Source organism: Haliotis asinina, chromosome 10, assembly GCF_037392515.1.
Source record: "Haliotis asinina isolate JCU_RB_2024 chromosome 10, JCU_Hal_asi_v2, whole genome shotgun sequence".
NCBI classification, from domain to species: Eukaryota; Metazoa; Mollusca; class Gastropoda; order Lepetellida; family Haliotidae; genus Haliotis; species Haliotis asinina.
The window spans coordinates 36,478,045-36,499,772 of record NC_090289.1 but is presented as its reverse complement, the minus strand read 5'-3'; the positions used below and the strand labels follow the sequence as shown (position 1 = coordinate 36,499,772).

Here is a 21,728-nt window from a genome sequence, read left to right as displayed (position 1 = left end):
CACACTAACCCATAATGAAAAGGAGCCCCAGGGAGACCGGAGATCCTGAACCTGATGGAATCTGGACTCTACTTAAGGCTTTTTGAAGAGAGGGCCTTGGCAATTGGGAAAACAATGTGGGAAAATAATGTGGTTCAGGGACAGACTAGTCATGTTACTGCGCCGTAACTTAAAACCGAGCAACACAACACAACACCGACCTCTGAAATTAAAGATGTAGTGCTCTCTTAGCTACTGGTCGCCAGGGCTGATCGTTGAACCGTTGCAAACCACATTACAATTCTGTAACAGAACAGACCAACATCACAGGTTATCATCCGCATCTGCTGACTTGTCAGTACTCGCACTGGGCCTTTGCTCAAGTAAACTATAAACACGATGTCAACTTGACTTTTGTGTTTATGTATAACTATATCTAGGTCAGTGTCAGGAGCTCATGAATAATGTATATCTGCTGAGCCGGGTGTACGTAATGCCGACTGTGACATGGTTTGTGACGGGTGGAGACGGTTGCTGCGATAGGGATATGTTACTTCTGATTGACTGTTGTCCATTGTCACTTTCTGAGGAAGCTATTGCTGCATTATGGTGATACAAGAGGTATGTGAAGGTACTTTGTCCTCAGTCTGTTCGATAGGTAAGTATTTGACATATTACTCTATCAACCCTAAAATCTGTCACCCCCGGCCCGTGTCTGTCGCACCGTCAGTGATACATGATTTCCTCTCTATCAGCCATCACAGTTACACAGTTATATATGTTGCTCTAACGAAGAATGCCAACATATTCTACAGTTTCTGAAACTCCTCATAAATACAATTTGTGTATTCATGTTCGAATACACGTTCCAGTATTCGTCCTTCCTTGTAGGCGTCACTCGTAATCCTCTCTCGCTTCAAATCCGGGACAGTGTAGTTGCCTTGTTGCTATTTAGAGCATTCGTTCGTTACACCGAAACCCGGAAATATTTCCTTCATTGGTACAATGCGTGAAGCTTATTTCTGATGTCATATTGTTGAAGTGATATTGCTGAGACATAAATCCAAACTTATTCATTTTTCTATCCGCTCTAATGTTTGACCATATGATCGTGATATGGAAGGGAACGACAGATCCTCGTCTCTCGTTGGGGCGTTAGTATTAGACACTGGTACTACTGGAACAGGTTGAAAGTCCATTGTTGTAAACAACAGATATTATTTCGGTTTAATAACTCGTTTCCTCTTTCAGATTATGATGCCATGTGGTCTATGCAAAAGAGCTGGGAAACTGTACACAAAAACACAAGCAAAAGTACCGAATGTATTGATTCAACACTTGGCCTATACTGACTTGAGGGGCAGAAGGAAACACAACCCTAATGCAAAAACTGCACTTAGAAGGATTCAAGTTTGTCTGTCAGCCCTTCGTAACACATCCGGTGGCAAACTCATAATTCATGTCAGAGGACAGGCGTACAATGATCATTTCCTTGGCTATTTCGATGAGTTTCTTGAAGAAAGTTTGAGCAATTTAATCTGTGATGGACAGCTGTTCATTTCAGCATACGAAAGACAGTGGCTGTGGGAACTACCTGCGTTTCAGCATTTCAAAGACTTCATCATCATATCTGTCACTCAAACCAAAGGAGTGGCCACAGTTGATTTCAAAACGAAAGTATGCTCAGATCTTAAAGTTGAACGCCCATCAGCACTTAATATTCTGTCCATTTTGAGTGACTCGATCCCATGTCAAGTAAAGCCTGCAGAATTGAGGGGCATCGAACCAGTACCTTATGAAAGTCGACACGTGCAGCTAAAGACTTTCAAACCAAACGAAGACGACAAGAAGGTTATAGACAAAGACCCCGAGAGATTTGCAAACTATGTATGGGATAAGCTTCGATTTCGAGAATATCTGAGCTGTATGACAAAACTTGAAAGTGGTGGCTCTTATTACTTGGGTATTACTGAAAAGAGGAATACGTACAAGACGCCCGATGAGGCACAGTATGAAAGTCTTGTTCCTCACATTGAAGGTTTTGAGCTTCAGTTTGGTCTTGAGGAACTAGAGGAGCAACTATATCGTGTAATAACATCAAGCGTTACCGTACTAGTCTCAAATAGTTCTTTTGTCGACATTCTGCGGGAACTTGTACAGTTCAAGTTTTATACTGTAGCAACGGATAAATACGTTCTTGAAATTGCAGTTGGTTGTTTGACGGGAGGCATTGTGTTCTTTGACAAGCAAGGCCCAGAAGCGTATAAAATATTGCCCCTTGGAAATGTTGAAAGACTAACAAAGGAGGACTGGTTGCACAGAATAAGGAGTACTTTAGATGACATTTGCAAGTCAACGTGCAACAAAGGTTAAATGTCTTACAATTTTCATCAGTAGGGGAGACTGTGGGAACGTTTACTAAAAAAACGGAAAAAACCTCAGACCTAAGAGTGAAACAGTATGCTGTGCTATCCATATGGTTAAAGGATAGAGATTGGGACATCACGACTTGATTGGAGCGCAACGTGTGCATTAACATGGCTTCAAACTCGGATGGAACCGATTCTGATATAAACACTGGCAATCTGTATGAAAACATTTGCTGTGAGTACAAAAAGAGATACTCCTCTACCAATGATAGCACTGATTCAGACTCTCGGGTCCGTTACCACTCTGATTGTGATGGGGTTTCAGTTCCTCATGATAAAATCCCCCGTGGCGGTATGACTGGACGGAGGATGGAATGGAACACTAAGGATTCAGAATCAGGTAATTGGAATATATTTGAAAGGGTATCATGCTTGTGTTTTTGTGTGGCAGTGTTTGGGGGCTGTTTCCAACCGAAAGGCATTTGGATAAGGTTTGAAATACTATTCAGAAAGGATAAAGAAGGTATTCTTGTCTTGTAGCGGGGTCTTTTATCCACCTAAATCTTTATGGATAACGTACATATGGGTAGATGACGCAGATGACGGACATTGTAAGCAAACATCCATATAACAGGGACACATTGACGTTGTAACACCAAACACTTGGTGCTATGACCTAATCTGTCCTGTTGTATCTCTTGACTGGTTGGGACAGTGGTGTAGTCAAGTGATAAAGCTTTAGGTCATCATGCCGAAGACCCAAGTTCGATTCCCCACATGGGTACAATGTAAGAAACACGTTTCTAGAGCCCACCGCCGGTGTAAAAAAGCGGTGTAATACCATACTCACTCATTCACCCGTGCGAATATGTCTGCATTTTCTTATCCTTGTGTTACACTACTCAAACAAATTTATATTAAACCCTGTTTTCCTCATACGCCTTGTTATTTGTGGCTGTGATAAGTTAGCCATAACATATGTCTTCGTTAATTTCTGTGACGTTGCTCGGAAACATACTCGCCCACTCTTGTAGTTTTGGGTGTTTGCATATCTCCAGTTACAGTTGTATTGGATCGTATTGAATTTGATTGGGGTGTACAATTCGCATTCATCAGATGATAATGAGTATAAATATTTTATACATATTTCCCCCCATGAATTCCCGTCTTCTTTCAAGATGTCACACTGCAGCCTCCTATTGATTGTGATCAGAGGGGCCTCTTTCAAATCGTCCTGGACATGCAACGCCAGATCATGGATGTCAAAGCTTCTGTAGGTGAGATGTGTTTGACATGGATTGTATATAAAGAATAACAACTGAATATAATGTTCCTCTATTTCTTATCCATATAATTTTCCAAACAAACCGAAAACTGATAAACTATGTAAAACACCAAGCTCTCCGGGGTCTACCCTGGCCACTAGATCCAGTAGCTTCTTACCTCAAGCACAGGTTGCTGGGACCCAGGAAATCCAAATGTACTTGAAGTGCATTAGCTACTAGTTTAAACAACTCAGGGTGGAAAACAAACGGGCAACTTACCTACGATATGAGCTCCTTCTGCAAGCATAGTCAATAAGTAACAAAAATATTTGAATCTGAATTTCTGAAATTGATCGTTAGTAAGGGTAAGAAGTAAGAATTTCGTCCACTATAGATTTTTATATAATTATTTGTGATATGAACAGTTTATAAGTCAAATATCCATATATGATTACAAAGATCCAGGCTAGAACCGGTCTTCAGAACCCCATGCTTGTCGTAAGAGGTGACTAACGGGATCGGGTGATCAGGGTCGCTGACTTGTTTGACAGCTGTCATCGTATCCCAGTTGCTTAGATCGATGTTCATGCTGTTGATCACTGGATTGTCGGTTGCAGACTGGATTATTTACAGACTGCTACCATACAGAGGTAATATTGGCGACAGCAACGTTATTTAGCGAACAAATAATGAAATTGACATTAAGTCGGATCAAGCAATTTAACAGGCATAAGTTGACAACGCTAACATTTTCAGATTCACTTCGGCAGGAGGTTCGGATGAACCATGAGCAAGTCATGAAGCAGTTAATAAGGATTGAAGGTAAGCAGTCTATAGTGACAACCACAGAGTGTAGCACAGACCCATGTGAACGACGTTCCCACAGGGTAAAGTGACGTTCCCACAGGGTAACGTGACAGGTAGTGAGATACTTGATACGTATATGTTACAGGTAGGGCGTATAAGGTTAACCTCGTTTTGACTGAGTACACCTGGCCTTGGATCCCATGAAATCTCACGCCGAAATCCTTAAAAGTTTCCGTTTGTAGCAAGTGAACGGTAGAATAGCCATCTGGTTAAAGCGTTCGCCCAAACACCCGATCGAGATCGTGTAAAATATAAATGATGCTTTTGTTATTTCTCAGGAAGTAATGAGGAAGGCGCTAAGAGACCTCGGAGTCGGCGCCACAGCGTAAGTAACTGATCAACTAGTATTAAACAATAAAGTAATGGATTTTTTTGCTTGTTTGCTGTTTAATGCCGCACCCAGCAACGTTCCAGTTGTATTGTGGCGCTCTGTAAATAACTGAATCTGGACCAGACATTCCAGTGATCAACAGCATGAACATGGATCTACGTAAATTGGATACGGTGACATGTGTCAATCAAGTCAGCGATCCTGACGACCCGATCCCATTTGTCGGCTCTTACGACAATCTGGATGGAGATCAGTTCTAATCCCTATCTTAACTCACTCACTCACCATAAATGAAACTCAGTGTTAAACACAGACCACTCACGTGCACTGTATGAAAGTCAGCGTTAAACACAAACCACTCACGGTATGAAAGTCAGTATTAAACTCAAAACACCCACGGTATGAAACTCAGTGTTAAACACAAAACACTCACGGTATGAAACTCAGTGTTAAACACAAACCACTCACTGTATCAAACTCAGCGTTAAACACAAACCACTCACGATATGAAAGTCACGATCAGTGTTAAACTCAAACCACTCACTGTCTCAAACTCAGCGTTAAACACAAACCACTCACTGTATGAAAGTCAGTGTTAAACTCAAGACACTCACTGTGTGAAACCTAGCGTTATATTCAAACCGCTAATTGAATGAAGCTCAGCGTTATACGAAAACCACTCACTGTATGAAACTCTGCGTTAAACTTTAACCACTTTCTCAGTTTCAGGTCATAAGGACTTCTTCTGAAGACACGTCTATTGACAGCCAAATATTGACAACGCATCTCCTACAGGTCCCACAACATGGACAAAGACGCAGTAGGGGAAGTGAAACTGACGATTAGGCAGAGGGTATTAAACATGTTATGCTTTGTGTTGCTAATGAATTTATTTCCAATTTCTTTCGTTTAGATTTATTGAAGAATCTGCCGCTCTCTGTGACACGTGATTAAGGTGGATATAATGTGCGTGCACGGACAGTAACAGTAATACTGACTAATAAAACTGTCATACATTTCTAAACTTCACGTACAATGGAAATGCTATGTTGTTGTACATATGTATCAAGTATACACAGTCTACTGAAATATCAACAAAACATGTTATAGTCTGGGCAGCTTTTGACAAAAAGTGCTTATTTAGTGCGCTGAAGGCAAATCGTTTCAATTTTTGGCATACAAGCTTTTTAGGGGTATTGAGAGGTGCTGAATCCAAATATGCTGTATGCCAATCTAACAAAGCCCATAATGCCTCAAAACTGACAAATCCAAGATGGCCGCTAACGACAGACCAAAACCTGAAAACTAACATATCACTTTCATTATTCAAGTTAGAAAGCTGAAAAATGCTATGTTTAATGTTTTAATGCAATACTCAGTTTTGTCATTTAAATGGAAGAAAATAATTGTTTTGCATATCTATTGCAAAAATGATTATATTGAACAAAGAATATTCACAAGGTCAATAACCATGTCCTTCATCCTGTTTGATTGGTTTCCCATTTGTTTAAACATGTCAAACCAAGGTGGCATATTAAGGATGCAATATGAATTTTGATGTTGTTTGGTTTCGGTGTCTTGGCAGTGTACACAGTAAAAGTAAGCATTCGCTTATTCCCATTCAAATCTCGATGCATTCCATGCGAATTTTCCTGCAACTGCTGCGTTGACTGAGGCATCCTTTCATATCACTGCATGCATGATGTGATCTCTCTGCAAGCTTTTGGGATAGGTGGCAGAGAGAGTAGCCGGGGCACTAACTGACCATCTTGGTAAACCCGTCCCATTTCAGTCACTGGAGGAAGATCTGGGTACGGGCAGTGTTCTTGGTTCCCGACACTTGCTTAGTAGTGTGAATGCTGATTTGGAACCTTGTTGCGTGACAGTGTCTCTTGTACATGGCCGAGACAAAACAATTTAACTGGTGCGTCGTTGCATGTATCGACCGCAGGCACACCTTATATTTTACAGATGCACCTCTCTGTTGAGATTTCAGAGGCCGTTAAAATCTGTCTGTAGTCAGTCTGTCAACCATATCAGCAATGTGGCTGGTATCTATGGACATAGACAGATCTGCGAGTTACGTCTACCTCTTCTACATAGGCATGGAGTCGTGGCAGGAGTATGTGCTAAAGAGCTTGGAAAGTATTCGAATGGGGTGTGCATATCCCTTTCCTCACATGGCATGTTGAGCAGCAGTGGTTCCCACTGCATCACATTCTACCCAAAACGCGGAGAGACTGCACCCGCTAATTTGTCGTCCAATTATACCGACAAAGTTTATGGCAATGTCCTCCAAGGCAAGGTACGAACACGTTCTTATACTCTTCTACAGACCAATTCAGTTCTAACAGCTTTGGATAAAGGGCCTCGTCCATAGTCAGAACAACATGCTGCTGTCCCACCGACTTGGCTACATGGATCATTCGCTTGACAACTGTGTTCAAGGTATCCAGGTCAGATGTAGGCGCCTATATGATAGATAGGTAGCCCACTGTAGTTTTCTCTTGGTTGACTCCGCTTGCCTTTTGATTGTAGAATGTCTAGATGGGCATTGGTGTATGAGATGGCCTGGACATAATGAAGGCCAAGTCAGTTGCGTGTGCCCTTTTTGCTGAGGGACAATCCACAGGTGGCTGTATGAAGCATTCCTTTTGGATAAGACCACTAAATGGACGCTCTGTGATCCCTCTGTATGGTTCAGTCATCATTTCAGGTATATCGAAGGTTGTTCCTGTCTTAGATATGGCAATGGCACTGAGAAGGTCATCTTCGGGGGGGACCACGTTGCCATGCTGAGGGGCATGGAATTTTCCTTTACCATCCAGAGTGTACTCATTAATGTCGACGTTGTCTGTCGAAAAATGGACATGAGACCTAGAGCAATACTGGTGATTCTAGCCTGTTGTGGGTCGTCATTTACGTTCTCTTCCAAGTCGTGTTCCTCTATTTTAGACGCTGACCACGAAGTAACAAGTTGAGAAACATGTACAAACTATCAGGTATGCTCTGTAATACTGATGACTACTGTTTTTGGTTTGGGGTGAGTTACCATGTCACCACGAATTCGCAGTGCCACATGGACCGTGGTCAGAAATGTATCCTGATTCTCATATTTAAATGATGGAATTACTTTGTTAACATAATTAGTATCAACTTTTGTCACCATTTCCGAAATTGGAATATGCCGAAGTGTGAATGGCACCAACACAGTATGATTTTCGCTTCAAGCACCATCGTGCATTGCATCTATATCATATATATATAGGACGTAGATAGTTTGCCTTTGAAAGTGTTCCTCCGGGTCATAAATGAAGATCGTATATCTACTTGGATATTGTTAGCTATTGTGCAGTGCCCGCTCCATGCATCTACGAGGTCAAGGATGTCAGCATGGTTTGCTAATTGCTCAAGTTCTTGACAGAGCCAGGAAAAGACTATATATGTGCCTTGTGGGGGCACCTCACCCATCTGCTTTTTTTGCGTTCGAATAGGATAAACTCCATCTTCAGCTGTAAGGTCATTTACACAAGCCAGTCGAACACTAAATGATTGGTCATACTTTGCTACTTCCACTATTCTGATGCTGACATTCTTGCTGATGCTGGATTCTTGTTTGAGATGTAGTAACTCTTTCTTGTCGGTTTGACAAGGAGAAAGGATACAGTTCTTCCAATCAGTCGCTTATGTTTTGTTTCGAGGAATAACACCTGGTGACGTTCCGGACAAACTTTGCTGTTTGCTTCTCTCATTGCAGCGTTCCCCAGAGTTTCGACTTTTGATTTACTCTCGTAACTAGATCGACAGTCGTTATGCCTTAAGATTGACTGAGTTGAGTTCATTTGGAGTATTTCAGTGAGTCTCTCTCGGTTACTTCTCGGACATCGCCATATTGTAATTTAGGAGGTGTCTAATAGCATTGACTAACCGATGGTCATCTGCTTTTGCTTGCTGTCTTTCTGCCAAACAATGCATAATTGTGTTACCAGGGAATATTGGCCTTTTCGAGTTTGGTTTGGGTTTTCGGTTGTGCTTGTAGCCACTAGTAAATCAGACCTGCAATGTTTTACTTTCTGCAAGGTCGTTTGCAAAATTATCATGTAAAAAGTTTTGAAAGCCAAATATTCCAGGACAGACTATCACTACTGAGCATACATCTATGTGGACTGATAAAACAACCTGCACACATGTTATACACCATTGCAGGACATGAATGAAATGAATCTTCTTAAGGATGATATTATAAGCTGAACGCAAAATGTATTCTTAGAATTGACAGACATCGTACTGTCCAAAGTCCAACTTACATTCTAATTCTTCAACCTTCTAACCCGTTGTATGATGCTTCATTGTTAATGTTACATAGTTTTGTACCTTTCATTATATGTACCTTGGATATTTGTAATATATTTTGCTTCTGTGATTGTTCACTAATGCGACATTGTGAGTGCTGATCTGTTATTTCTGTCAGTGATAATCTCTATGTTGACCATTGCTCGATACGTACTCGGCAGATGCCGTTAAAGAATAAAGAATGGTAGTTTTATTACACGGAGATGACGTCTGTTTTGTTTGTTCGCTTTTCAACTGAATATCATGCTAAAAAGAGAAAAAAAGCATTGAAAATATTAACACAACCACAATCTTCAACGAAATCTAACTTTCCTAAACAGTTTTTGTTTAACGATTTGGAGTTGTTTGAAATGGATTTATGGAATGCAGTTTCTTTTACTAGCAATTATACAACATCTTTCCATAATGGAATCATTGGAATATAGGCCTGCAATGTTACAAACCTATTGCAGTATACTTATCATTTCTGGATAACACCCACTCGTCATTGCGTCAGAAAGTCAGGGTTCACGTGTCATAAGTTTTTTTTTTTTGTTTTTTAAAGTTTTTTTGCAAGTTCCATCTTAATATGTCAATAAGTGACATATGAATTAACGACGGTAAGACTACAGAATACCAGATACCTTCCGCCATCTTTGGAAGCAGTTTACCTTTGACTAGGGTTAGGGTAAGTTTTAGGGTAAGGGTAATGGATAATTATATGAACATTCACAGCTGTTCCAATGGCAACGTTACGATGCATGAAACAGTTAACTCACTAGAGATCTATATCGACAAATACGGTAATTGATCCAGCATCGCATCAGTGCTTCGTTGACATTTATTTTTAAAATACCACTGATTGTCAGACTTGTGTAAACATAAATACTGTATTTGCTGTTATTAACATCCTTCTTCCTCGTTCAGATCATTGTGATGCAACGAAAATTCTTCCCCGTTGCTGTTAGCAATAGATCCCAGTTCAAGCACGTACTGATAAAATGAGCAATGGCCACACAGTCGCACAAGGAACTAAATCATCCAGCATAACCACCCTGGATTCCTTGCTCCCAAACATTTGATTTCCAAGTATATTAACAGTAGTTATGCCTTACGCCCCATTGCCTTCATTAGACAGTATTACTGAGGCACAGTGTTTGGGTCTGCTACTGAATCGTAACATAAACAACTATCAAATGCAACAATTATACATATTGTTAAACACGACATTACGACGAGTGACTAACAGGACATGACAATAACTGATTAATCACTTCAACAATATTGGTGACAATAAACGCCCTTGTCTCAAACCACGATTAACATCGAACCAAGAAGTATACAAGTCATTTCACACTACGAACAGGACATTTACCATTGGGGTGCAGTAATTTAGGTTTTACACACCTGTTTTCATTTAAAATCGTTGCTATAATCATTTGCTTATCTATTTTATACACATGGGCATTAATTAAGCACCACCCATTTTTATGCTATAAGATTGTGTTTAACACAAGACACTGATAATTCATGATATGCAAACCAAATACATGGTTATAATATTGTTAACTGAACCATCTAAAGTGTCAATCCATCAACTACCAACACTGATGCTACTTTTGGCTGTAATTTATTGACGGTCATATGGAGGCACTAAAAACGTTATCAATAATCATGCCCAAAACTATGGTCACACAGATAATGTCTGTGGTCCAACGTATACAAAGTTCTCAAAAAAAACCGTTCACTGTTCAATCCTAAGCCAACAGTAATTGTGACATCAGTATTTGGTGTATCCTCCCCTCGCACTGATAACTGCTGCAATCCCCCTCCTCATTCTGGAAATCAAACGCCGAATGCGCATCTTTGGAATCCTCTGCCATTCCTCATGAAGAGCCTGGGCTAATTCCTGTAAAGTTTGAACAGGTGGATCCCTTATTTGAACTTGACGCCCTAGATGGTCCCATAAATGCTCAAATGAGTTGAGATCAGGGCTCTTCGCAGGCCAAGACGTTGTTCTGCAAGTATGCGATAACAGCTCTGGAACGATGGGGCCTAACATTATCGTCCATAAATACTGGCCGACTGGCGAGGGGGTAGTTATCAAAATGCGGGACAACAGCAGTTTCCACAGCTTGTTGGTATCTCTGACCATTGACTGTCCCTTGTATGGTGATAAGATTCATCTTACAGTCATCGGAGATACGCCCTCACACCGTTACAGAGCTACCGCCAAAGGGTTCAGCTACATCATCTGCTGTTGATAAGCGTCATTACTCCTTCTCCAAACTCTCCAACGACCATTAGTAACACTTAGAAGAAAACGGGTTTCATCTGACCAATGGATCCTTCGCCATGTCCTCACATTGTGGTTTTGCCGTTGGTTACACCACGCCAAGCGTTGAGCCTTTCACGCTTTCAGTGAGTAAGGGACGTCTGATTTGACGTTTCCAGAGGATATGAGCTTCCTTCGGATGGTGCTGGTTGCGAGACGAACACCCACGGTCCATTGTTCTCTGAGATCTTTGGCATTGGTCCAGGGCCTGCGTCTCACTAGGCGAACCAGGACACGACCATCACGGGGAGTGGTCTTTCTCGGCTTTCCTGATCGTGGACGATCCTTGATGTAACCAGGAGCCGCATGTTTCCTTACAATTCGACTAATGACAGTGTGATTGATATTCAATCTGGACCCAATGCCGCGACAGGACAAACCAGCTTCATGCATGCATGCCAATAATATTTCAGAAAGCCTAGGCCTTGGCATGTCCAAAAAGGTTCAATTTCAGCACTGTTCATTTACTAATGCGTCGATAGGAATGCAATGAGAATACTTCATTTCACCTTTTTATACCCCTCATCGCTTGTACCATGACAGAACTTTAGCATGAAAACCATGCATTCGAGTCAGCTATTGTAAGTGAATTTCATGCTAGCTGCATATGTATTTAGATATAACCGGTTGACTTCTCTGTTTTGATCCTGTTTTGTTACAATCGACAAGTATTTTTGGTGGTGCTTAGTTAATGCCCATGTGTATATAAAGCAAACTGTTTTAATTTTGTTTTGTATATCTTTTTCTATAATTGAACATAAAGTCTATGAATGTTTTATGGCTCATTCAAAACACTTGTAGATTTTGCTCAAAGGTGTAATCTTTGTTTGTGAACATAAATCTAAGGCATTTGTGAAGATTAACCCTTTATACGATGAAAGATCTGCTGTGTGTATATCTTTATTATAAGATGAATGTTCCCTCGATAGAACTATCATTAGTATTAAACGGTCTTAGCAGTATTAAACACAGGCAAAGGCAAGTCGTGCTTCATCAAATTAGAAGCATATGGTACAAATCAAATAGGATTAATATAATAATGTTTGTAGCAAAGCTGGAAATAGAAATTGAATCATTATTAGGGGTGTGAGTTAGTGAGTGAGATTACTTTTATCCAATCAATTTTTTCCAATCAACAGTATTCCAGCGAGGTCTGCAAATAATCGAGTCTGGACCAAACAATCACGTGATCAACAGCAAGAGCATCCATCTACACAAACGGGATATGTTGACATGTGTCAGCGAACCCGACCACCTGATCCTGTTAGTCGCCTCTGAAGCGGCTTGGTTTGTTGTCTAACGCCATACTCAGCTATATTGCATCAGTATGTAAATAATGGAGTGTGAACCAGACAATCCAGTGACAGTCCAACATCATGAGAATCTGCCTACGCATTTAGGATACGATGACATGAGATCAGGCTGAGAGGATACCGCCTGACCACCCAATCCTGTTAGTCACTTCTCACGACAACCGTGGATTACGGAAGATCAATTATAACCCGGATCTTCACGGGCCCCATTATATCAGAGACAATATCGAAACATCTATATTGACCTAAAAGACCTGACCGGTGCGGCTCCTTAGACAAGCCATTGATCAGTGTCTGTATAATTACATTTTTAGTAAGGCGTATGGCATGAAACACGTGCATATATACTTCCCACCAAAAGTTTAGTTTCACTTAAACACTATGTGGACAGTTTATTCGAAACCTGATTTCTTCACTAACTTTGGGGAATCAGCTGTTAACTTTATGCAGATGAACTGCACGAGGATCATCCAACTGCTAAAAAAGCATTTGCAAACATCATGCATGTGAACAGCTGCGTTCTGGTGTAAAGTTTTGTCAAGAATTCGCAAAACGAGATTCGAGTTTTATCATTTATTGAAATAATGACAATAATCTTTTCAACGTTACGAAATTGTTTACTATGCATAAGTAACTGTTTATGAGTAAACAGTACCTTTACACAGTATGAAATATTTTGCAAAATTTGGTTTAGAACAGTTGTCTGAAGTAGGTGGCTATATTTACAGTAGTGAGTCTAAACCTATGATGGAAACTATATATATATAGGCGTGGGACAGTCGAAGGGTTAAGATAGCACAATGATTTATAGATCTCCGTTGTACAACCGAAGAAATTACCGGGTTAAACATGAAACACTGACACTTCCTTGTACTTCTTTCCATGACCTTGTATTTCAGTGATACAAGGAAAGATTGTATCGCTTAAGATTTGTTTCCTTTTTCAAGTAACTGCACTGACTTTGCTAAACCAGATTAGGTCTTTTTGTCTGCATGTAAATGTCCAGGGATACCATGTACAGGTATGTACTCGTCCACATGTGATGTTTTCAAGAAGTTTTCTAATTTCAGTTTTCATTATATTAGTGAATCGTTTGACTGGGTTTGAAGACGTTTTGTTTGTTTAAAACTTGGTATCGTACCTGACGACGTTGATCTGTGCTCATGATACCAATCACTTGATTGTCTGGTCTTTACTCGATGGTTTACAGGCCTTAAATGATCGCTAACGTTTTTATGCAAAGGTGTCTGTGTGCCTTTTCAGGGAAGGAAATTTGAGCCTTTTTTCGCGAACAACTGTCATAACTTAATTCATATAATTTCAGTCACTCTTTGGTTTCAGGGATCTGTCTATTTTCATACGGTTACCACAATAGAACATTACAACAGTAAGATATCGCTGTGATAACTCGCACAGGTATGTGGGATCAGCTTGTCACTAAAGATATCACTAGAATGCAGTATAAAACTTCCTGAACAACAGATAACGAATTTTCTCATCTTATCATTGTGTAGTGTAGCTTTATTACCGTTTTGTCTGTATTAAATGTCAATTTCAGCAGTGTTCTAGGTGGTATTCTAGCCCAGAAAATCAGTGGTTGATATCATGAGCTACACCGCCGGCAGTAACTTCACCCACTCTGGTACCAATGAAGTTTGTTGCTTCCTGCGACAAACATAGGCTGCGGATGGGGCTGTTCTATCGAGGATTATATTATGCGAAAATATCACGTCAAGAATTGCGTCTTTGTAGGAACCGAACCCAAGCCATGTATGAACATATGTGTATACATGTATAGGTCACCGTGCGATCAGATAGCTAGTTTTTACCTCAGACACAATATGAGCTTTGTTTTACGCCGCACGCACCAATATTCCAGCAATAAAGTGTCGGTCAAATCGACTTTGGATCACTACAATCCAGGGTGCAACATAATGAGCATCGATTGGCTTACCTGGGATACGATGACACGTGTCAACCAAGTCAGACCACCCAATCCCGTTTATCTCCTCTTGCTACAAGTATGGGTTGGTGAAGACCAGCTCTTGCCGGGATCTTTATGGGTTTGTAAATCTGTTTCACGCCCAAGAAATTAGATGTGCAGGTCATCAGCAACCTCCGAAGTTTCTGGTAGATATGTTGGTCAGGCAATGAGATCGATGTTCATGATGTCAATCACTGAATTGTCTGGTCCAGTTGAGATTATTTTCAGACCAGCCATATGAGGAGATTATTCAACTTCAAATGAACTAACAATGAAACAGCAGGTATAAAGGTCTTATATATGACAACTACTTCATTTTTTACGGTATGAAACACAGTCATGTCATTAACGCAAAGTTTCCCGAAATATTTCGACGGTTACACTTTAATGACAAATGGAGGTTACTACCGGAAACTTTCTTAAGACGTCAAATATATTTACAAAATATGATTAAATTACCCCAGATAAGTGATGCTGCTTGTGATGCACTGGGAGGTTATTCCACTAGGTACCTATTTTCTGCTGGGTGAACAGAGGCAAGTTTGAACAAACTCACTTGCCTCAGGGGAGACCACATGTGCTTCGTTATGAGATAGGAGTAAAGTCCTGGAAACTCCAGGAGTCAAGCTGCCAAATACAGTCACTCATCCAAGGTCTCTCTCTCATCGCCGCTTAACTTAAACTGATTTGTGATCTGAGCTCTACGCAAAGGCACACACATCATTACAAATTCAGCTGTTGCAATAGCTGAAGACAGTATTGCGAGACGGCACTAAGAATGAACTGAAGAGCATTACAGCTTGTCACAAAATGTCAATAAACATTATGTAATCAGTCAAAATGAGAGCACATGAGCAAAACCTGGATCCCTGCACTTCGTTCCACATTGTTGGATGGGGCTGTGACTTGATGACCAGGCTAGTCACTCCATTTGAACAATGGTTTCCTGCTCAACGCAGGCACACTGAGGACGTGCGTTATCATCCTTGACCCTGCCTCTATCTTCAGCAGGCAAATGACGTCCATGGCGCTGAGGGGATATAAACGCAGTTACCGTTATCCTCAATCTCAAATTTGCTCTCTGATAATGATGTTCCGCAACGATCCCAATGGTAATGGTTACCAGATGTCATCAAAACTGGATCCTTATCAAACTTTGAGTAGTATATTAGATTTGGTTATATTGTCTCTTTTGTCAACAAATAACTTAAGCAAATCAAAAAACAACAACGCAAAATGAAATTAAAAAAAGATGCTCACAATTTTGCACACATATGTAAGCGTTTTTAGGGTTGCACATTGTTTCTGGAATGTTTTAGAAGATCATGCTTGACCAAACACGACCAAAAATGATTTTGAACTTTTTTATCAATCAGGATTGTCATGATGTGCGTGGATGCCCTGCAGCACGAATATCAACCACAATGATTGTTTCTCACGTGCAAAGCATGATGGGTACAGCATGTGACTATAGAAGACTCAAATAAATCTCACAATTTCATCCACGATCTTTGCAAGTACTGTACACGAAAATGGGGACGTCTCAACGCTGCCCATCGAAATCAGGCAATTGGACGATTGCAAGTTGACAAATCAAAGAGTGAGGTGGCAAGAATCTTCAAGGTTCATCGCAGCACAATAATTCGATTGTGGGATCTGTTCCGTCTAACAAATTCAACAAATGACCGTCCAAGATCAGTAGGACCTAGAGTCACCACACCTGCCCAAGATCGGTACATCCGGGTAATCCACCGTCACGGTGACCACCATCGTATCGCCCGGGTCACAGCACAAGAACAGTTTGGAGCCCGAAGAGTGCCCGATCAGACAATCAGGAACGGTCTCCGAGAAGTCCAAAAAGTTGCCCTCTTCTTGAAACGACTACATCGACGTCGACGAGTGAGATGGTGTAACACGGTTCTGCCATGGAACCTGGCAAGGTGGAAGCGTATATGGTTTAGCGATGGATCCCAGGCTAAGTGATGGTAGAGACCGTGTCTACAAACTACGTCATGAACGTTTGCTCCTAGTTGTATCAAACATGTGGACAGTAAAGGGTGTCTTATGGTGTATGTGTGTGTGTGTGTGTGTGTGTGTGTGTGTGTGTGTGTGTGTGTGTGTGTGTGTGTGTTTGTGTGTGTGTGCGGTTGTTGGGGGGAGGGGGGCGGAACTTGTGCCTGTTCAAGGCAATCTGACGGTCAATCGATACTACGCAATTGCAAGATATCAATGCACTGTTCCACAAAAATGTACTCTTGTAGCTTTGTTTTCCGCTGATCAACACGTCCTTGAATAACTTGACATTTGGGTTTTGCGTTTCTTTTTTTGAAGAGTGTATATCTATAAAACACTATGAACCTTGACCGTAGTTTAACCTGGCCAGGCGTACATGATATCACGTTTACATTTCAAGATTAGATTATATAACGGCCGAGTTGCTCATTCTGCACACATTGTGATGAAAGGAAGTGATTACAATTTCAAGGCCCAGGCATGTAAATCATTTGAACAGTTGTATAATTTGAAAGTTTTATATTTAGAGGATGCAATGAAAATTGTGAAGAAAATGTGAACAGTTATATTTGAGATGGAACCTTGTTCATTCATACAAGCAAACGGTTGTGTGCAATAAGTTCTGAGGAATTCAATATCGTGTCTCTCTTTTGTCACAGAATAACGAGGCTTGAAATCAACTCTACCTAACAGTCGAATCATCGACCTCGAAGAACAAGAAAAGACAGTATTGAACGTCACCCAGACACTGGGAAAACTTTGCTTCTGACAATATGAATGTTGGTGTTAATCGTTTTAGGAATTGCTGACAAAAATACAACACAGCTTTTGATTGTGACATCTTCATTGATACATATCCTTTACACAGGAACGTATTACATAGGAACATAATAGCACAGTTATTTTGCCTAACGATTCTGGTCCACAGAACATATCCACCTAAAATGACGTCTAGTTCAGAGACTAACCATTCGAGTTCCTCAGGTGAGGAATCGCTTGACAATCTTCAAAAAGGTCCAGGTGTTCAGTGTGCCTACACACTATACACATCTTCATGTGAAGACAGCGGCGGATCACGAGATGAAACATTCGAATATACAGTAAATGATCCTGAAAATGATGCAAGCAACAACTGCGGTGAAGAAACGATGCACACGGAGACGAACATCTTGGATTCTAAATCAGGTATGATAGTATTTCTCAATGATATCGATAATTATTGAATGACACATTATTTGATTCTTCAGACAATTTTAGGATTAAATAAATAATATTATGCTTCTTTACCTGTCATGTATTGTTATCGTGGTATCCTTGAGCCACATTCGACATTACTTCGCGAAAATATAAATAGAGGACTGAGACACTAGTAAGACTTTACTACCACACCGCACTTGCTTCTCTTCAGTGTCACCCCACTGGTCACACGTCCCATTTGTCATACGTTTTGAAAAAAACCCAACACATGTCATGGTTGATTGCTCTAGCATATCAACACTTAGTACCTCTGTTGGTAAATTGGATGACCCATATAAAACGAAACAAATGAATTTAGCAACGTTTTTTTGTATTCTTATAACAATTATAAATATGATTATCATATGAGCATAATATGATTAATGGGATTCAAGTTTTACTTCAACACTTCGCTAAAGGGAAAGTAACTACTTTATGTCATCCTTATTAATTAAAAGGTACAACTGTAGACCATATAGTACAGAAATAAATTAAAATTGCTGTAGTTATGTATTATAAAATGTTCGCCTATTCATGATGCATGAATTATATGTATATAGTAGTCTATATAAGCTATGATTTCGGATCTCATGGGGTGTCGGCGGCATTGTGTACACTCACTATAACATTCCGGATCGCGACATTTTAAGCATAGGATTGTCTGTAATACGTTACTGACATGGAACTGTTCATGCAAAAATTGAGAAGACAAGGGATGTTCTTAAGTGTCCAGAACACATAACGTATGACTATTTCGAACTATTCAATAGCTATATTTAACGCTTTATGCCTATTATTCCTCGCGTTCCTGTTTTACATCACATAAAATGTCTATATTATGACAAGATGCTGACACTGAAAGACAAGCGACGCCGTCTCACGTGTGTCATCAGGAAGATTTGCTGGAGCAGATAAAAATACAAATGGAAGGGAAACTCGATGAACTGAAAGGTAATACAAACACATCAAGATCAGATAGAGTAGCAACGTTCTTGATGATAGAGATACCACAGATACTGCTATTTTAGCAATATACTGAACGGTAAAAGAAACGCAAGTTGACAGTTTGCCCTATAACTGTTGTAATCTAGCTATTCATACGTAACACAGTTCAAAATGTACAGAAGATTGTCTCAACAACATACCGCATAACGATATATATTTTACGTACACTGATTAACGAGAGTCTTGCTGCATAAATCCGGAGAGCCACCTTCCCAACGTATTGCAAATTTTAAAACAACTGTAACAAACAAATTATAACATACATATTAGTATGCAAGATTACATATGTGTGATTGCCACACATGAAGACATATCGTATTATCATGTTTAATTTTACAAAATGCACGAGCACAAAGCAACAACGCGATGCTAACTTTCAATGGGTATGAAAGTATTAAATGATCGATTGTTTCTTAGTGTATATTTATCGACCTCTATGTAAGTAAAGAAACGTATTTATCAAACCGTTCTTATGTTCAACTAGCAATGATGTTGTCATTTCTGTTGATAAATATACCATGTGGTTTAATGTGAAACCAATTATTGCAAATAAGTTGTGATGTCTTGACTGTTTTGACAGACACGCTCCTCAAGGAGATAAGTGAGATAAAAAACACTCAGAAGGAGATTCAACAAGATTTGGTGAGATTGAAAGGTAAATAGAATCTAAACATCATTGTTCACGTGTGGGTTAGTTCAAATGCATTATTGCACAGTATTCTTCCAGAAATAATTTATGGGGGCCGTATGGCATTGGGAGATTGGCAGAAAGGAAAAAAAACCCCAAGAAAATCAGATTAATTATTTAACCTACGTGCTAAATTGCATGGCCATAAATGAACTGTTTTTCACAATGTATTATCATCTTGCATTCGCAGTGCGATGTTCAGGCTGTCAGTGTCAGTTTGCCTGCGTGTCGGAAGCCATATATTGTGCCCGCCATAACCCTGCAATGTGGACCTAACCCCACACGTATCTTCTTTGTAGGTAGCTGTAACGATGGCGATGGCAGTATAACGGCTCTGCACTATGAACCCTACGAGAGACGTGCCCAGTATACTGTGAGTCGGATTGTATTTTCAGAGAAATTATAGTGTTATTTCCCCAAAACGCTACTGGAAAATTTGTGAGTTAGTGACTGAGTGAGTGTGTTTAGTTTTATGGCGGCGGTCTGTAAATAATGGAGTGTGGACCAGACAATCTAGTGATCAACAGCATGAGCGTCGATCTGCGCAATTGTGAACCGATGACAAGTGTCAACCAAGTCAGCGAAACTGACCACCTGGGGAGGGGTGTGCATTTTGTTTATAATCTTTTATTTTTCGTGTTGCGGTCGCACATTTCCAGGTATATGATAACAGTCACTGCAATATCGACTCTAAACCAATCAAACCAGTGACTGACATCATGAGCATCTATCAATGCAATTAAGACACTATGTCAAGCATCACGCAAGTCAGCTGGTCCATCCGGATCGTGAGCGCTTACGGCAAGCATAGGCTGCTGCAAATCAATTCTGTCTCTGGTCAGTTTGATATACAGTTGGCTGTGTTGTGTTTTGATATACTACACACCTTTTGAAAGGGACAGGAACAAAATCATCATTCACCCCACTTTTGCTACAGTACATAAGTTGTAGATGTAGTGGCCTGAACTATTTCAGCATCCCTGTCAACGGTTGAGTAGTATGTTTCCATCGTTGCAGGTTCGCCCTCTGAGTACAACTGGCACAGAAACCACCTTGTCTGACGTGGAAACTCAAACACCCGAATCGTGGGATGTGGAACCAGACGCAGACATTGAGATCACCAGTCTTTAAGTCAGGGAGGAGTGTGTAAGTTTAGGTTTACCCACGTGGGGTCTTTGGCGTGATGAGCGAACGCTTTAACCACCAAGCTAACCACCCCCGACAGCGGGAGATGTTATTGTATTCCACGTCGAGTGTAGAACATATCTGACTGGCTGAGAGAAGGACTGTGTTTTAGCCTGAAGGTTATGGATCTATTGTCGGTTATCACCCTCCTATTACATACAAGATTTTGTTCAAAATAATGTCTCTGATTAACTATGAAAGTTCAGTTATCACTATACTGTCTTTAAGTATTAAGTCATCTTCCTTTTGTCCATCACCTCTCTGATGACATTAATATATGATTCTGATTAAAACAATGTCCTCGATTAACAATGAAGATTAATTTTAATAACCGGTACGCTTTGTTTCAGTTGTACATTTCCCTTGTCCATCATTGACTTGAATATATGATTCTGATCAAAACATGTCTCTGACTAACTGTGAAATTTGATGACCACAACTCTATGTTTACGTATTCAATGAAATTTCTTTGGTCTTTAATCTCTGTTAATTCTTTATGATTCTCGTCAGAACAATGTCTCTGATTAACACTGAAGGTTTAATTGCTACAACACAGCGTACGAATATTCGGCGATTTGTCCTTTGTCAGCCGTCTGTCTGATAAGGCCATATGTACAAAAGTCAGTCAAGTCAGTTGGCATATAACGCAGATTTTATTGGTGGCACACTGCGAGTAGGAAATGATTGATTCAGGTATTGACGCCCATTCATTGATACAAGACGAGTACTGGACTGTTGGGTGTCCTGCATGGAGGAATATGAGATTTCGTATCTATATATACCGCTGACTGGGGAAGGCGGAGTGTAACAACACGTGAAGTATTTA

General features: G+C 40.3%; 2 protein-coding genes across 5 annotated transcripts; both read left to right on the top strand.

Annotated features, from left to right (window-relative positions):
- Window positions 1-489: 489 nt before the first annotated feature.
- On the top strand, window positions 490-9,366 carry LOC137299001 (uncharacterized). 2 transcript variants are annotated; one of them, XR_010957772.1, is made up of 6 exons: window positions 490-637; window positions 1,231-2,748; window positions 3,527-3,625; window positions 4,370-4,435; window positions 4,759-4,805; window positions 5,535-9,366. XR_010957772.1 is itself a non-coding variant. In XM_067831464.1 (5 exons), the coding sequence occupies exons 1-5, from the start codon at window positions 586-588 to the stop codon at window positions 5,655-5,657; spliced, it is 387 nt and encodes a 128-aa protein (XP_067687565.1). In that variant the 5' UTR covers window positions 496-585; the 3' UTR covers window positions 5,658-5,737. The 2 variants fall into 2 exon arrangements, 1 of the variants encoding a protein (XP_067687565.1); XM_067831464.1 differs by lacking the exon at window positions 1,231-2,748 and having other exon boundaries at window positions 496-637; window positions 5,535-5,737.
- A 4,398-nt stretch (window positions 9,367-13,764) lies between these two features.
- LOC137298829 (uncharacterized) lies at window positions 13,765-21,382 on the top strand. 3 transcript variants are annotated; one of them, XM_067831115.1, is made up of 7 exons: window positions 13,765-13,812; window positions 16,152-16,760; window positions 17,448-17,973; window positions 18,871-18,975; window positions 19,610-19,684; window positions 20,017-20,090; window positions 20,735-21,382. In XM_067831115.1, the coding sequence occupies exons 3-7, from the start codon at window positions 17,733-17,735 to the stop codon at window positions 20,846-20,848; spliced, it is 609 nt and encodes a 202-aa protein (XP_067687216.1). In that variant the 5' UTR covers window positions 13,765-13,812; window positions 16,152-16,760; window positions 17,448-17,732; the 3' UTR covers window positions 20,849-21,382. The 3 variants fall into 3 exon arrangements, with proteins under 3 accessions (XP_067687216.1, XP_067687217.1, XP_067687215.1); XM_067831116.1 differs by lacking the exon at window positions 16,152-16,760 and having other exon boundaries at window positions 13,778-13,812; XM_067831114.1 differs by lacking the exons at window positions 13,765-13,812; window positions 16,152-16,760 and adding an exon at window positions 17,197-17,266.
- Window positions 21,383-21,728: the final 346 nt, after the last annotated feature.

Excerpts from the sequence above, each read along its gene's own strand:
- LOC137299001 (XM_067831464.1), top strand. The coding sequence starts at position 586 with ATGGTGATACAAGAGGTATGTGAAGGTACTTTGTCCTCAGTCTGTTCG. Across the intron at positions 638-3,526 it reads GTCCTCAGTCTGTTCGATAG|ATGTCACACTGCAGCCTCCT; the intron begins GTAAGTATTTGA and ends TCTTCTTTCAAG. Across the intron at positions 3,626-4,369 it reads GGATGTCAAAGCTTCTGTAG|ATTCACTTCGGCAGGAGGTT; the intron begins GTGAGATGTGTT and ends TAACATTTTCAG.
- LOC137298829 (XM_067831115.1), top strand. The coding sequence starts at position 17,733 with ATGACGTCTAGTTCAGAGACTAACCATTCGAGTTCCTCAGGTGAGGAA. Across the intron at positions 18,976-19,609 it reads GAAACTCGATGAACTGAAAG|ACACGCTCCTCAAGGAGATA; the intron begins GTAATACAAACA and ends CTGTTTTGACAG. Across the intron at positions 20,091-20,734 it reads AGAGACGTGCCCAGTATACT|GTTCGCCCTCTGAGTACAAC; the intron begins GTGAGTCGGATT and ends CCATCGTTGCAG.